The sequence below is a fragment of the Mytilus trossulus genome, chromosome 13 (genome assembly GCF_036588685.1).
Source record: "Mytilus trossulus isolate FHL-02 chromosome 13, PNRI_Mtr1.1.1.hap1, whole genome shotgun sequence".
Classification (NCBI taxonomy): Eukaryota; Metazoa; Mollusca; class Bivalvia; order Mytilida; family Mytilidae; genus Mytilus; species Mytilus trossulus.
This window is the reverse complement of record NC_086385.1, coordinates 58,834,196-58,851,021: the sequence shown is the minus strand read 5'-3', so window position 1 is coordinate 58,851,021 and position 16,826 is coordinate 58,834,196. Positions and strand designations below refer to the sequence as shown.

Below are 16,826 nucleotides of genomic sequence, written 5' to 3'. Positions count from 1 at the left end.
TTTAGACGAGTTTTATATACATTATGTACACAGCCATGTATCACCATCATTGATGGTGATCCGATGGATACATTTGTTTTAGGGTTGTCACTGGCTCAGACGTACTTATGAATGTATTTATTTTCTGTGACTGTATCTTACATTAATTTGTAGGATCCTTTACTATAGATAATTTAGCTGATCTGTTACACTAACATCTTCATGGCTTATTTATCATGTACTGTAGTACGCTGCTAAATTAAAACTGACGTTGAAAGGTAACACATGCCCACCGAAAGTTCTTTTTTGATAGCCCAGGTGGTCGTGTGGTCTAGCGGGACAACTGCAGTGCAGGCGATTTGGTGTCACAATATCACAGTAGCATGGGTTCGAATCCCGGCGAGCGAAGAACCAAAAATTTGCGAAAGCAAATTTACAGATCTAACATTGTTGGGTTGATGTTTTAAACGAGTTGCATGCCAATTATATAGTCTCCCAGTTCCGCCCCTTCAATAATCATTGACCCCGCTTCCCTCAACCTTGACTCCCGTTCAACTATTGCATTCCTTCCCGTCCCATATGTTCCCTTACTCCTATCCATCTCTCTTGATTATATTATCATAGTATGCTGACTAAATCAATTACCACAGATTAGAAGGAAGAGGTGTTTGGCAGAAAACAATGCTATACAGTTATAACGTTTTGTTTGATATTTTATTATTACGTTATGTTCTCCTTGACTGGTAATTGTCGTCATGGTGGTTAGTCAAACCTGCAAAAAGTAGAAATTAAGATATGAGTTATATATATGAGGGATACTGTAGTTTTAGTACATTAAAATAAATAAATCAAATTCTAAAACAGGATATTTGTTACTCGTAAAGGAATGAGCTATGTTCTATTGGTGCATAATATTTTAATTTTAGTTTCTTGTGTACAATTTGGAAGCTGAACAAGTATATATTTGTTTAAGGGCCAGCTGAAGGACGCCTTCGTGTGCAAAAACTTCTCGCTACATTGAAGACCTGTTGGTGACCTTCTGTTGTTGTTTTTTCAATGGTCAGGGTTGTTGTCTCTTTGACACATTCCCCATTTCAATTCTCAATTTTATAGTCTGAAACGTACAAAGAAGGTGAACAATTGTGTATGATCATGTTATGCATTGTTAAAAATCAACCACTTACAGTCATCATTTCTAACATAAATGCATATTGACAAAATAATTACTTTATTGATTAGTGATGAGCTCTGCCGTAGTTTTATAACTCTAAAGGCTATATAAAACTAGAAGTGTGTGCTTGTCTGGAGCACAACAGTTGAATTTTAGGTATTCACATTCAAACATTCAAGTTTTGAACTTAAAGATTGACGCCAAAGAAAATGGAGTTTTAGACTCTGGTTCAGGAAATTGTAATATCTTTCATACTGTCCTGTTCTTTTGGGTTCATCATTTGTTCTGTACGTCATTGCTTTTAATGATATAACTACATTGAGTAGTAACGAGATTGTTGTATGTCTCCAAATTATGTTTATGTTGGATCTCCATTATTTTTTTGTAAATGTAACACATTTGAATCTTGATTGTTTATAATAAACGTCTGTTTTTTCCGTGTTTAGCAGTGATTCCTTTAATAAGTTGTTACGCTAAAAAATAACTTTAAAAAAGAAATAAATCCATTTACAGTTAAATATAACAACTATAAAATATCCTACCTTGATTCACAGATATAAACATTGTCAATACGGTTGCATCTAATCTTTGGTGCGTCATACCATGTACCACCAGATACCATCAAAAAACAACTCCCCACTTCAATGTCTCTAGATACATTATCTAATGGATTCCTGTTGTTAAACATGTTTGATACTGTAGTATTTCCAGATTGCCATACATAACTTATGCCATCCTTTGACTCTAATCCAAAAAAGGGAAATTGTATACCTAAAACAAGTATATGTATATAAAAAAATGCTAAAAAGTCTGAAAAACAACACTTATATATCAATATTAAAAAAGTAAACAGCAAATGTAAGTATCTATAAAAACATGTATTCTTTATCATCATGATTATGACGTGAGATGGATCATATCAATCTATTTTAATTAAACTACAGGTTTTTGTTGTGTTCGTATTCACACGGGTTTGTTTATGTTCTATTGTGTGAACAATTGTTTGTTTGTTTGTGTGTTTGTTTATTTGTCCTTTACATGTTTTTAGCCATGGCGTAGTAATTTTATTTTTGATTTATTAGTTTAAATTTCCCTCTTGTATCTGTCGTCTCTCTTTTGAAACATATCTGATGTAAAATATCGTATAGGTATTCAAACGCATTAGTCGAACACAAATTATTAATGCAAAAAAACTAAAAACCTAAAAACTTTCTTAAGACAAACGCTTGAAACCTAAGCACAGCATAGCAAACCACAGACTAAGAAACTGGAACCTAAAAAAAACCAGGGCTGATATAAGGTGTTTTGAAAGGGTGATCAAATCAAATGACACATGTGACATATATTCCGCCACCCTTGGTTAAATAGACAATTTGTAATCAAAACCCTTTTGTATGGTAATATTCGTAAGGCATGCAAGCTCCGAAACATTGTAGGAATTGGAAGATATATATTTTGTCGTTAATTTTGTTTGTGATAACTTGTATGCAGAAACTAGAATAATCTTCTTTTCAAATTATTTTAAAGAACTTTTAATACAATGGTATGTACTTACTTTTTAGATCTATTCAAAATTGAAAAAAAAACTGCTTACCAAGTTCTTCTTTAGCTGAAAGTATGAATCTGTTTTCTTCTTGGTTATTTATTTCCAAAAGAGTACCACACATGGAAGAGCAAGTCTCCTTCAAAAACATTATTTAAGCAGACAGTTACCCACGTAACATAGGGTATAAACAACTTATTGTAAATGACAAGTCTAATTTAATGATATAGGAACAAAAGTACAAAACAAATAAAGACGAATATGCACACCTTACATATCATGCACACGTTACATCATTAATTCTGTCACAAATCTGTAAAATGTATAAAATTTCCCATCTGTGCTAAATAAGAACATACTAGTATATAACAATTTACCTTTGCCTTGTCATAACCGTTGACATTTTTAACAAATATGTATATGGAACCACTGAATGAACGTACACCAATTACGCCATTTGGAACACCTAAATCATTGTGAATATAGATATTGAGACATATCACAATTATACATAAAAGTAATGACTGAATGTTTCATTATTTGAGATATCAAAATATATCAGTGTATTTGACCTGGTTGTTTATACGAGATTGTGTTTCATCATACTTTTAGTTCTTTCAGCTATATTCAGTAAGAGTAAACCCTATGTAATGAGATTTTGTGTTAAACAATATGAAGATTGGAGTAAATACTTAAATAAAAGTATTTACTATATGTATATGATCAATCCCTTTCTCGACAAATTTAATTCTAAATTCTGAATAAAGATTAATAACTTTCAACTCAATGTGATTCCAAATCATTTGTTTACATTAGTCAATGCTAATTCTTAGGACCGATAAGATTATGAAAGCTTGTTTTTATCTCACAAAACCAGAAAATCCGAAAAATACTTTAACACAGAATGAATATCAAAGCGTTTCAATGATGTGTGGATATTGGATCCGTTTTCCAATTACAGTGAAACCTGACTAAACCGAATCCTGCATGCATGAACCGAAATTCTGTATAAACCAAACGTGTTCTTAAGCACCTTCATATCAAATTGTATGCGTTGGAAACATAACAAAATCGAAGAGGTTCGGTTTAAACAAATTTCACTGTAAAAAAAAAAAACAAGGATACTAATAAATCAAGATCAAGCAAAGTGGTGAAATATCAAATGAAACACAAGTATTACATATGGCATTTATCGGACTCCATGTGCCGTCTTCCAAACATTTAATACTGTCATTCCCTTTAAGAGAATGCCCATCTGAGCACGTCAATTTCCCTGTGCTTCCTACAAATTTCTGATCTGTGCTAATAGTCATTTTGGCACAGGTTCTTGGTATTGGGTCTGAACACTCAACTACAAATATATTTTAAAGATTCATCACATGGAAAATAAGCAGACCTGAATCATAAGATAGAACATTTTTTTTGTAGTCAATGTTATTCTTCTTCTTACTTGTTTTAGCCTTTTTCACATTTTTAATTTGAGAGTCACTGACGAGTCTGTCGCAGACGAAACCCGCGTTTAGGCTAAACAATTTAAATCCTGGTGTCAAAGTTGAGTTAATATACTATTGACCCTCAATATCTAATTACAAATCTGTTAACAAAGGTCTGTGTGTTATACGTTCATGTAAATACATTTACCATTTATCTAAAATCTGAATTCGGAAAGTCTATTTTTGATTAATGACAAGACACCTTTTAGTCAACAATCAAGACACGTTTAACATCACAATTGTTCCTAATCTACTCTAAATCATCTATGATTTATGAAATGTTCAGCATATAATAAAAAAAGTATCCAAAACTAACAAAATTAATATAAAACTCCTTGGTAAATTAGTTAAGAAGGAAGTCTACTAAATCATAACAAAATCAAACGCTTGATTAACATGACTAAATCAACCAATGAAAAGAAAGGATGAACATTTCTATTTTTTACTTGATACCAGCACTGTTCGACGCAAGAATGTGTTTACCCTGGTTTAGTTGCTAGCTAATTATAAAACTTGCATTTGTATGACAGTTGTTGAAAGTTTTGTTATATTTCTTTTATTGGACGGGCAACAAAGTATAGACATAATAATAACTTACCGACAGTTGGTCTCTTGTGACATCTTTTTCTTTTCACTGAAAGTAGAACATTTTCATCAATACAAAGTAATAGAATCTTATTTTCACACATCTTATATGAAAGAACATTTAATTGTTGTTTTTCTATCCAAACAGTATAAACATTGTGTAATAATGGTACTACAAAACAACATGAATGTCTTAAAAGATTTATATGTCTAACAGTACGCTCAATATGGATTATCTAAGACATAATAATCTTGGAATTTGTCCATGTCGACAAATGAAAACAATACTGATATCATGATCCGATTCATATTGCTTAACCAAACTTCAACATATATGTTAAGTTAATCTTGAAGTTCAAATATTGAAAATTGTGCAAATATTTATATCACCATTTGGTGCCAGAAAGTAATTAATTATTTTCCTTTGAAAAATTAAAAAGAAAGTATAGTATAAAAAAAAACAATAAAAAAGATGGCACGGTAATATTTAAGCGAAAATTGAAAATGGTGGATTTTTTTATTTTGCGATCTGGTGTAAAAAAAAAAATTAGTGCAAGTTAAAATAAAAAAAATGACATATTTTAGTTTTAAGTCGTACAATATGGAAAACAAATAGTAATAACATTCAAACAAGAATAAATCTTGTATATATTGTTTTTAATTTGTTTTGAAGATAATACAGTTTTGTCTGCTATCTCTTCCATAATCATGATAATCTAGTTGGATATGGGTATAAATATGAAATTGAGTATTTGAACACTCCATGCCTTCCATTAGTTCCGGAAACTAATTTTATTCCAAATTTCCATTTTAAGATAAAATCACAAAAATACTGAACTCCAAGGAAATTTCAAAACGAACAGTCCGTAATCAAACGGCAGAATAAAATGATAAAACTCATCAAACGAATGGAAAACAACTGTCATGTTTCTGACTTTGTACAGGTATTCTCAAATGTAGAAAACGGTGCATTGAACCTGGTTTCATAGCGCTGAACCTCTTACTTGTATAAAAGTCGTAACAAATTTCATTATATTTACACAGAACTTTTTTTTAGAAATCACAGAATAAATGTTTAACATTTTGTAAGCATGTATATGTTAGTTGCAAAACATTTCTGACTATCCTTTACACACTGTTCTTAACATAATAAAAATTCGGGTTTATTTTAGCAAAAGAAGTATATTTTGATCTGAGCGTCATTGATAAGTCTGTTGTAAACGAAACTCGCGTCAGGCGTATTCAATTATAATTTGGGCGCATTTGATAACTAGAAGTATAGTAATTTTCCTAAAAGACTATGTGTTTCTTAATACAGGCACGAAAAGTTAAAACGGCAACTGCATTGAAGAAATATATCATGAAGCATATACGTATTTATATATTTTCTTATATCCTGTAAAGTAACTCAAACATATAAATATTACTTAATACTTATAATTCGTGTCTTATACTGTATTGTGTAATGTCATATGTTTCGTCTTGAACAAGCATACGAGATATTTAAATTGTTTTTGGTCGTGCTGACCATCTGTAAGAAACAATTGTTAACTTGGTACATTGCGTTTGATTTCAATGATGCTTTTCAAATGTTTTTGTTTTAAAGTAACAAATAAAAACTTACTGTCAATGGCTGGAACAAGTAACAATCCCAAAAGAACGGTTATGGTGAGAACTAATGAATTCATCGTTGATGCCTTTACTGATTCAATTGAAAACAATAATGTGCTGTACGTATTACCAACTGACAACAGTTTATATACTCAATATAATTTGCCACATCAGGTATTGATTTAAGAAATTATCAAACAGTTTACATCATGATCGATCAGACAATAATGTGTGACAGAGCATGGAAATCTTATGTGTTGTTGAGCTAAAAACGGTTTTGAACTTTATTCAATATTCATTCAAGTGAAACACTACTCTCTCTGGCGTTAACAATCATACATGTGTTAGTTAATCACACGTAGCCAAACTAGAAGTTAATGTTATTTGCCAGTTTAACAGTTACCTGAATAGATAGTAAAGCAACAAAATTATAATAAAATCTTGAAACGGAAATGGAAACATAAGATCATACAGTTTCAGAGTCATCTTACAAAAGAAGGAACTATAGTATGATTGTCAATGAGACAACTCTTCATTAAAATAATTCCGTATAATTTAACTTTGACTTCACATATTTGTCAAAATGTTTTGATTGATTGGTTTTGAACGCAATTGTAAACACTATAGTGATATTTCGTGATGGTAAGTTAATATTGGTGGCAAACTGGATTTTTCGGAAAGAACCAACGCGTCTAGTTAAGCTGACAATCATATTCATTTAAGATTGAATTCGTGTAAAATTCGACCTCACAAAACCAGGAGTTAACATTAATTAAAAAACATCAACGGTAAGTTTGACAAAAAAATACAAGTGTTCATTAAATTAAGTTAACTGCAATATTTTTCCATAATAAACGCAAACGTTAAATCTTAAGATTACTTCAGTAGAAAAAAATACATGGTAATAGCATACATTTTAATATATTTTGCTAATTCTTAGGCAACTATTTATTATGTGCTTTCAGTAACATAGGTACAAACATTTTGTCGATTTCGCAGTATTAACATTGAAACATTTGTAATTTTGATTTTGGTTAATTTATATTTTTCGGAATTGAATGATGTCCATATTTGCTGAACTTGTACACTTTTTTGTTTAGTGGCAAGATGAAGCCTCTTCTTGTTGTAGGATTTTCTCCGAAGGTTAAAAACCAATAAATAGCCGTTACTATTTGGTCGTGTTGTACATATTGTCTCAATGAACAAGTGTAATTACGTGCATTATTGTATCATTTGTAAATGTATCATACTTATATCTACTGTTATAAGGTTTCCATAATCTAATTTGAAATACAATGCAACCAGTTCAGCTGTTTGTCTAGCTAGCTTATACATTCTTTTATATTGTGTATGAATATAATAGCAAATATTTGGGGTTTTACAAAAACAAAAATCGAACTAACAAAAGGGAAGACATCTTTGTTTAAAAACCGAACACATCTTAACGTTTAAGAAGATCACACATGCATATTGTGTAGTATTAAACGTTTAGGGAAAGGGAACCAGTGTGTTTTAGTATATACAGGCTTGTTCTATATTATAGCACATGCACGGCAAATGTATAGATATAAAAGGAAGTCATTTTCAGTTTATCAAAACTTAAAAAAACCTGTTATTATGAATTATTGAAAATGTATGGTGGCCGGTTAAGGCCATTTCGCGTTTTCGCGTTTTCGCGTTTTCGCCCATCATATTATATAGGGCGAAAACGCGAAAACGCGAAATCGCGAAGTCGAAAACGCGAAAACGCGAAGTCGAAAACGCGAAAACGCGAAAACGCGAAGTCGAAAACGCGAAAACGCGAAATATTTTTTCTTTCCGATTTCGCGTATTCGACTTCGCGTTTTCGCGTTTTCGCGTTTTCGACTTCGCGATTTCGCGTTTTCGCCTTTTCGCGTTTTCGCCTTTTCGCGTTTTCGCGATTTCGCGTTTTCGCGTTTTCGCGTTTTCGCGATTTCGCCTTTTCGCGTTTTCGCGATTTCGCGATTTCGCCTTTTCGCGTTTTCGCGATTTCGCGTTTTCGCGTTTTCGCCTTAAATTATAGGTATATTGATCCAATATCCACCCGTTTATAGTATGGATCACATTTCCGACCTTACATTGATTACGTGCTACGTGTACAATGTTTCGAGTTCTTTCGGAATTATATTCCAGGTAACTCTCTTCAGAGGTCGTCCGTTTTATTTTTATTTTTTATTTTTATTATTATTATTATTTTTATTTTTCATTTTTTATTTTTATTTTTATTTTTATTTTTAAATGTTTGTTTGTTTATTATTTTGTACATTTTATTTATTATTGTACCTTTTATTTATTATTGTTCGTTTTATCAACGTATGGATAACTGGTTTTGGTTATTGTTTAAGATACGTTTCAATATGCATTTTTCATTGTCAACGCACCTTCCTTTGGTTTTAGTATAACTGTCTAATTAATTTCTATTGGGAGACATTGATTTATTTCAAGTGTTTCTTAACGATTTCCCCAATGTTCCTGTTTCTTTTGAATGCTATTGTGGGTTTTTTATCAAAGAGATTTTTGAACTGTGGGTTGTCTTGAATTAAATGCCAATGTTTTCTTATAATGGTTTGTAAATTTTCCGCATTAGCGTGGTATTGTGTTATGAAAGATATATTATAGTTATCTGTGTTTTTGTATATTCTTGTTTCTTTGTTTGTTAATTTGTTTAATCTTTCTGTATGGGAAATATTTCTTAATATTTTATTTACAAAAGCGATTTTGTAACCTCTTTGTATTAATTTTTCTGTAAATAAGTTTATTCTTTCATTAAAATTGTCAGGATCAGAGGTATTTCTAAGAATTCGTATTCCTTCACCTTTAATAAAGGATTTAAAACAACTTTTAGCGTGGTTAGAATTTTGGTGTAGATATTGGAATTTTTCAGTTGGTTTTGTGAAACATCTAATATCTAAGATATTTTCTTTTTGAAATCTCTGTCCTTTATACGTTTCTAAGTCTAGAAATTTCAAACTTTGTCTGTCAATTTCATAAGTAAATTGCAGTAGGTTGTGGTTTGTGTTTGCTATTTCGAAAAGAAGTTTAACTTCTTCCGTAGTACCTTGAAATAAAATATATCCATCATCCTTCATACGTTTATGAAATAATATTTTGTTTTTGTGTGGAAAGATGTTTAGAATTTTATTTATATGTTGGTATATAGCTATATAAAATAAAAATAAAACGGACGACCTCTGAAGAGAGTTACCTGGAATATAATTCCGAAAGAACTCGAAACATTGTACACGTAGCACGTAATCAATGTAAGGTCGGAAATGTGATCCATACTATAAACGGGTGGATATTGGATCAATATACCTATAATTTAAGGCGAAAAGGCGAAAACGCGAAATCGCGAAAACGCGAAAAGGCGAAATCGCGAAATCGCGAAAACGCGAAAAAGCGAAATCGCGAAAAGGCGAAAACGCGAAATCGCGAAAACGCGAAAACGCGAAATCGCGAAAACGCGAAAACGCGAAATCGCGAAAACGCGAAAAGGCGAAAACGCGAAAAGCCGAAAACGCGAAAACGCGAAAACGCGAAGTCGAAAACGCGAAAACGCGAAGTCGAAAACGCGAAATCGGAAAGAAAAAATATTTCGCGTTTTCGCGTTTTCGACTTCGCGTTTTCGCGTTTTCGACTTCGCGTTTTCGCGTTTTCGCGTTTTCGACTTCGCGTTTTCGCGTTTTCGACTTCGCGATTTCGCGTTTTCGCGTTTTCGCCCTATATAATATGATGGGCGAAAACGCGAAAACGCGAAAACGCGAAATGGCCTTAACCGGCCACCATAATAAAATCATCAGCGTGTTTAATATTTTACATTTTTATGGTGGCCGGTTAAGGCCATTTCGCGTTTTCGCGTTTTCGCGTTTTCGCCCATCATATTATATAGGGCGAAAACGCGAAAACGCGAAATCGCGAAGTCGAAAACGCGAAAACGCGAAGTCGAAAACGCGAAAACGCGAAAACGCGAAGTCGAAAACGCGAAAACGCGAAGTCGAAAACGCGAAAACGCGAAATATTTTTTCTTTCCGATTTCGCGTTTTTTGACTTCGCGTTTTCGCGTTTTCGCGTTTTCGACTTCGCGTTTTCGCGTTTTCGACTTCGCGATTTCGCGTTTTCGCGTTTTCGCCCTATATAATATGATGGGCGAAAACGCGAAAACGCGAAAACGCGAAATGGCCTTAACCGGCCACCATAGGTTTCACTGTACTCATATTCGACAGACTTATGTCTAATGCGTATATGAACGATGTCATTGTAATGTACTAGCAATATTTTTATGACATAATTATTATTTACGCAAATGATCAAAACACTGGTTTTATTCTTCATTCACATCCGGGTAAAACATAACGAAGAATATAGAAGCCAATAATTTTGAATGTCTAAAGTTAACCATGGGTGTATGCTCGCTGTCTTATTATCCCCAAAAATTGCTCTGTAATTTTCATATTATCTAAAGTTTCTTTTTGAAATGGGAGAGGATCATTTTAACAGTCTTTATTTGACTTGATTTTTATCAATAGTATACTACAAAGAAATAGCACGACGGGTGCCGTATACGGTGTAGGACATGCTTACCTTTCCGGAGCACCTGAGTGATCTCCCGGTTTTTAGTGGAGTTCGTGTTGTTTCTTATTTATTATTCATAACTGTTGATATAAATGTCCTTTGGTTTTGGGAGTCTCTGTTAACAACTTGGTTTTGATTGTTATTTTTTATGTCATGTTCCGTTACTTTACAAGGCAATTTTCATATTATCTAAATCTTCATTTAATGAAAATGAAATGGGAGAGGGTAATTTCAACAGTCTTGATTTGCCTTGATTTTGATTAAAATTCATTTACAGAGCAAAATAAGTTGACGCGTATCACACATGTATGTCATTTCATCAAGAATCCATCAAATACGAGAACAAGACAAGAATGAAATATAGATATAGATTTTATAAATTTGGAGACAGTGATGCATGTACGTTGTAACGGATACCCATAGGTTGAATAACTTACCCATAGGTTGTTGCGTCCGTGTACTTTAGTATATTCAAATATCCCAGACACTTTTGTAACAGCTGTTTGATACCGACTTAATACGTTTTGTAAAATCGTTTGTTTGTGCATCCTCAATGAGAGAGTCAATCAATAAAAAAATGAAATATCATTTGTATAACGTGCGTACGTGATGAAAGATGGATGCATAAATAACATATGTTGGATTTTCTTTTACTTTTTATGATGTACTTAGTCAATATTTAAACTTTCTACTTACTTTTAGAACAACTGTTTCGAAAGTACTTTATCATTTTACAATTATAAGAAGTAATAAGACAAAACATAATAAAAGTACCTACGTAATCAAATATTCACGATATTTCAGGTTTGCCAAAAAGTTTATTTTAATCAAATCTATATCTATGGATTGCCATGTTAGAACCAACTACCAACGCTTGTTCTATAATCATTTTCTAGATCTGCATGTGGATATTTATTATGAAGATGACAAAACTACATCTATTGATTGCCCTGTTAGAACCAAGAACCAACGGTTGTTGTTTGATCATTTCTAGATCTGAATGTGGATATTTATTATGAGGATGGAAAACATATATCTATGGATTGCCATGTTAGTACCAAGTACCAACGCTTGTTGTATGACCATTTCTAGATCTGCATGTGGATATTTATTATGAGAACAGACCATGTGTTAAAGAGGGACGAAAGATACCAAAGGGACAGTCAAACTCATAAATCTAAAACAAACTGACAACGCCATGGCTAAAAATGAAAAAGACAAACAGAAAAAGCAATAGCACACATGACACAACATAGAAAACTTAAGAATAAACAACACGAACCCCTCCAAAAACTAGGGGTGATCTCAGGTGCTCCGGAAAGGGTAAGCAGATCCTGCTCCACATGCGGCACCCGTCGTGTTGCTTATGTGATTACAAATCCGGTAAATAGTCAATTCGGTAGGTCAAATTCATGAAAGGAAAGGGGATTGTAGTTACGACGTAAGAAACATATCCGATATCATTTGTGAAACGGTCATTCCATAACGGTCAACTAACTCGTGATGGCGTCCGTAAAATTTACGAAGGGATGATTTCAACTTCACCATTTGGAACTCTTGGTTTAATAGCTTCCTTATGAGCAGTAACCCTCTATCAAGAAAATCGTGATAGGAAATGAAAGCACGGGAATATCCTATCAATTGGGAGATATATACCCCGTATGCAGATGCTGCTGGAATGTTGCTACTTAGAACTGGAAAGTTCACAATTGGAAAGCTGAAATCATCTCTTTTGTCGTAAGGTTTTGTCTTCAACCGACCCTCATTGTCAATTCTAGATGTAAGTCAAGATATGAAGCCGACTTAACTGTATCTGTAGTATCCTTTATCTCCAATTCGATGGGATAGATGCGTTCCACATAGTCACCAAATTTTGAATTGTTTAGTGAAAGAACGTCATCTATATAGCGGAAAGTGGAGTTAAAGGATATTGCTAACTTCTTATCTTTCTTCCTAAGAAGTTCCTGCATGAAGTCTGCCTCATAATAATAAAGAAACAAGTCAGCAAGTAGAGGGGCACAGTTTGATCCCATTGGGATGCCGAAAGTTTGCTGAAAAACAAGTCCTCCGAATGTAACAAATATGTTGTCAATCAAGAAATCAAGCATCTTGATAATATCGGTTTCAGAGAATTTTTTGTTTGAATCAGAGTGATTCTTTACAAAGTAGGATGTATCCCTTCCTAAGACAAGATACTTGTATCTACGTTGGCCATTCTTTTTTATGAAGCAAAGTTAACCAACTCTTTTAATTTGTCTTTTAGTTTGGAATGTGGAATACTTGTGTAAAGAGTAGAACAGTCAAATGTTTTAATACTGTTACAAGATGAAAGATAGTTAGATTGTATGTACTCTAGAAGATCTTTGGAATTTTTAAGTATCCACATCTGATTCACGCCACCTCTAGAATAGGCAGTTTCACAATAACTTTGAAGCCCGTCTTTGACTGCTGATAAAATAAATGTTAATAATTTAGAAAGGGGTTTCGTGGAGCACTTTGAAGACCCAGCAATATACCGTTCTTTGTAAGGACACTTATGTAGTGTAGGTATCCAATACAGTGATGGAAGATCCAGTTCTTCATCTTTGGTTGAAATACCAAAGGATCAAAGAACAGACCTATGATTATCCAGGATTTCCTCTTTGGTAAGTGTCGTTAGGTTATATGTTGTGTTTCCAAGTGAATTGTCTATACCTAATTCATGTATCAAGCAATTAATGTAATGAATTTTACAGACAAAAACGATGTTATTTGGGGCTTTGTCTGCGGGGACAACAATATATTTATCATGGAGGTCGGATAGGTGTTTAACAACATTTGGGTCTTTGAAGATTGACGTAGCATGGGCGTTGATGGACCCATTCAGTTTCTTTATTCTGATTTGTATTAACGACCTCACTGCCTTAATCCATTCGGATAGATTGTCTACGTCTTCCTTCTTGCGCTTAGCCCATTGCCTGGCATAATCCTCGACTGAATCCATCAAAATTTTAAAGTTGTATTTCCAATTGATGGATTTAGGCTCACGATATTTTGGAACTTTTGATAACACATTTCGTAGAGAAGTGTTATTAACAATGTTAAGGTCATCGGTAATAACGTGGCCAGCAGGATTATATATGAATTGGTTACTAGCACAAGTGCAATCAGGAGGTTTAGACTTGAAGTCGTCAATATCGAGATCCTGCAAAACGCGTTTGTAATTGAAAATTTTAGTTGCAATAGGTTTGGTATAGGTATAAGAAATTATTGGTACAGGCTGGTCTTTGAAATAAGGAGGTATTTTCGATTGAACTAATTTATGATGAAGGATATTGCCTAGGTTGACGCCATCGAGACATTTATTGGCAAAGGAAAGATTTAGAAAAGATCTTTTCTCTTTTTCATCTTTCCCAAGGCGAACTGGCTTGAAAAGTTTGTATTGGTTTAAATGAGGATTTGTAACAGTGGATTCCAAACATAAATTGAACAGAGAATGAAGTTTTGAAAGGGGTAACGAATAAAGTTTCGTGCGAATGTGATGAATACCTAACGGTTTTTGTATGAATGGCAGCAAGTCATTAATAGAGACATCATGCAGAGAGAGTGATGTATAATGACGATGACCATGACTGCGTCTACGTCGAGGAGTCGAGTTGAAAATATTCATCACATTCACCGAGTTACACGAAGGACTAGATAAAATACCTATACCATCAATTTTGTCATTGCAGCCATGCGGTGTTGCAGTTCCCAATTGTCTAATCCAGTAGTCTTCTTTTTGTCTACGGAGAGTCGTTGAAAGATTAGGATTGTTAGAGCTATGGTATATCTTTTCGATAATGCGAACTATCATAGAAACGATGAAATGATCGGGCTGATTGAAATGCAGGTATAGAATGTCGTTAGCATTGAGGTTAATGTCTGATGTATGACCGCACATCCGTTTGTTTAGCCTTCCTTTCGTTTCACCGACGTATTCCAATCCGCAAAGGTTACACTCTAATCCGTAGACGACATTTATCGATTTACAATTCAGATCATCGTAACTTCTGGTAAAATATGACTTCTTGGTCAAAGTGCTAGTGAATTCAGCATCTTTAATTAAAATAGCACAAGTTTTGCAGCCTTTGGTCTCACATTTTGAAATGCGACAGTGTTGTACTGTGTCATCAAAAACCAAATGTCTTTAAGGAGAACTGAACATGGCTGTTTATGTGTACTATTGCTGTTGTCACTAGGACGATGATCTGAATGAGTCGTGTTTAAGATATTTGTCATGTCTGGTGATGAGGGGACACCTGCCGTATCAGACGACACCGTGTCCATGGTGACATCTGTTAAAGGACACAACAAGATCAAAGAACAAAACGCATACAACGACTACCAACGAGTCTTCAACACAGCGTAATAGTTCCGAGACCGGAGAAGGTCTTCGTCTGGCCTTGCGATCATTAAACTTTCGAGCACGATTTGTGTACTCAGACTCAAGAATCATCCAATCAACATGCTGGATTTCATGTTTCGAGCATGAGTTTTTTGCTTCGAGCACTGAGCAAAGTTTTATGACTTCAACCCCTGGCAAATAACGAATAATGTATACGACGGGGAATGTAATCTTAACCTGCATAGCACATTTTGCATATAATCTTAGTAACCAGTCATTTTGGACTGGTCAATGTTAACCTGTGACGGTATTTAGGATAACTCTGCCCTGACCAGTCCTTGGATCATACCCAAGTTAACTTGATTAACCGACGTATATGACTTTTTTGTTCTTAAGTTGAAATACTTCAGACGAAATAATCAAATAAACAGACTTGACTGTTGACAAGTATGATTGTAACAATACTTCACATGACTACAGGTTCGATGTGATGATAAGTTACTGCGAAACCGGTCCTGTCATACGTTAACTTTGATTTAAAAACTTCGATCGAACTAGACCTAATATCTCTTTAACTCATGATGAATCCGGGTCCAGCCACTCTGATAGACGGTCACCTTAGTACCCGCTAGCCATTATACTTTTTGACAAGGGTTCCTTTATACTGATGTTTTTTTTATTGTCTAGGTGTACTTATTGTTCATTATTTGAACATAATATGGTAAACGAGTTATTATATATTATCATGGTTTGTTGACAAATTCGACGAGTACATGTATTTGTAATGCTGCAAACCAGTACTTATCTCCATGTAAAATTTGTATTGGTTTGCATAGAACGAATCTGGGATGCAATGAATATATTCATATTAACTGATAATGTGAAGGATTTGGATGTCAATTATATGGTCTTTTTTTTATAAATTTCCTGTTACAAAACTTTTGAATTTTTTCGAAAAACTTATTAAACACGACAGGTGTTACATCTAGAGCAGGGTCTGTTCACCCCATCGGAGCACCTGAGATCTCTCCAGTTTTTGGTGTTCCTATCCAAGGAATATATCACATTAGCATTATTTGGCACAAGTTTTTGGAATTTGTGGTCATCCATGCTCCTTTACTTTGTACTTGTTTGACTTTATAGCTATTTTGATCTGAGCGTCACTGCTTACGAAATGCGCGTCTGGCGTATTAAATTATAATATTGGTCCCTTTGATAACGATCTGATACAGATTGTGTACAAATGTTTGATAATTTGTTAACATTTTAAATAATCCAAGTCTATCAATTTACACGTACGCAGCGTTTAAATCTTTTTCATGTTTTACATTTTGTACATTAAAAATTACATTTTGTACATTAAGGATAACATTTCGTACATCTTTTTGTCAATTAAAACTGTTGTTTATCACTAATCCATCAATCGCAATTGTTACACCAATCAGTGAGAATTATTATCATGAACATTTGATGCTCAAAAGCACA

General features: G+C 33.6%; 1 protein-coding gene across 1 annotated transcript; it reads right to left on the bottom strand.

Annotated features, from left to right (window-relative positions):
• Positions 1–713: 713 nt before the first annotated feature.
• Positions 714–6,514, bottom strand: LOC134695440 (uncharacterized). Its single transcript, XM_063556692.1, has 7 exons — positions 6,396–6,514; positions 4,785–4,820; positions 3,874–4,044; positions 3,071–3,159; positions 2,745–2,832; positions 1,693–1,921; positions 714–751 (listed from the first exon to the last, which is right to left on the bottom strand). Exons 1-7 carry the CDS (start codon positions 6,457–6,459, stop codon positions 742–744), a joined length of 687 nt encoding a protein of 228 aa, XP_063412762.1. The 5' UTR covers positions 6,460–6,514; the 3' UTR covers positions 714–741.
• Positions 6,515–16,826: the final 10,312 nt, after the last annotated feature.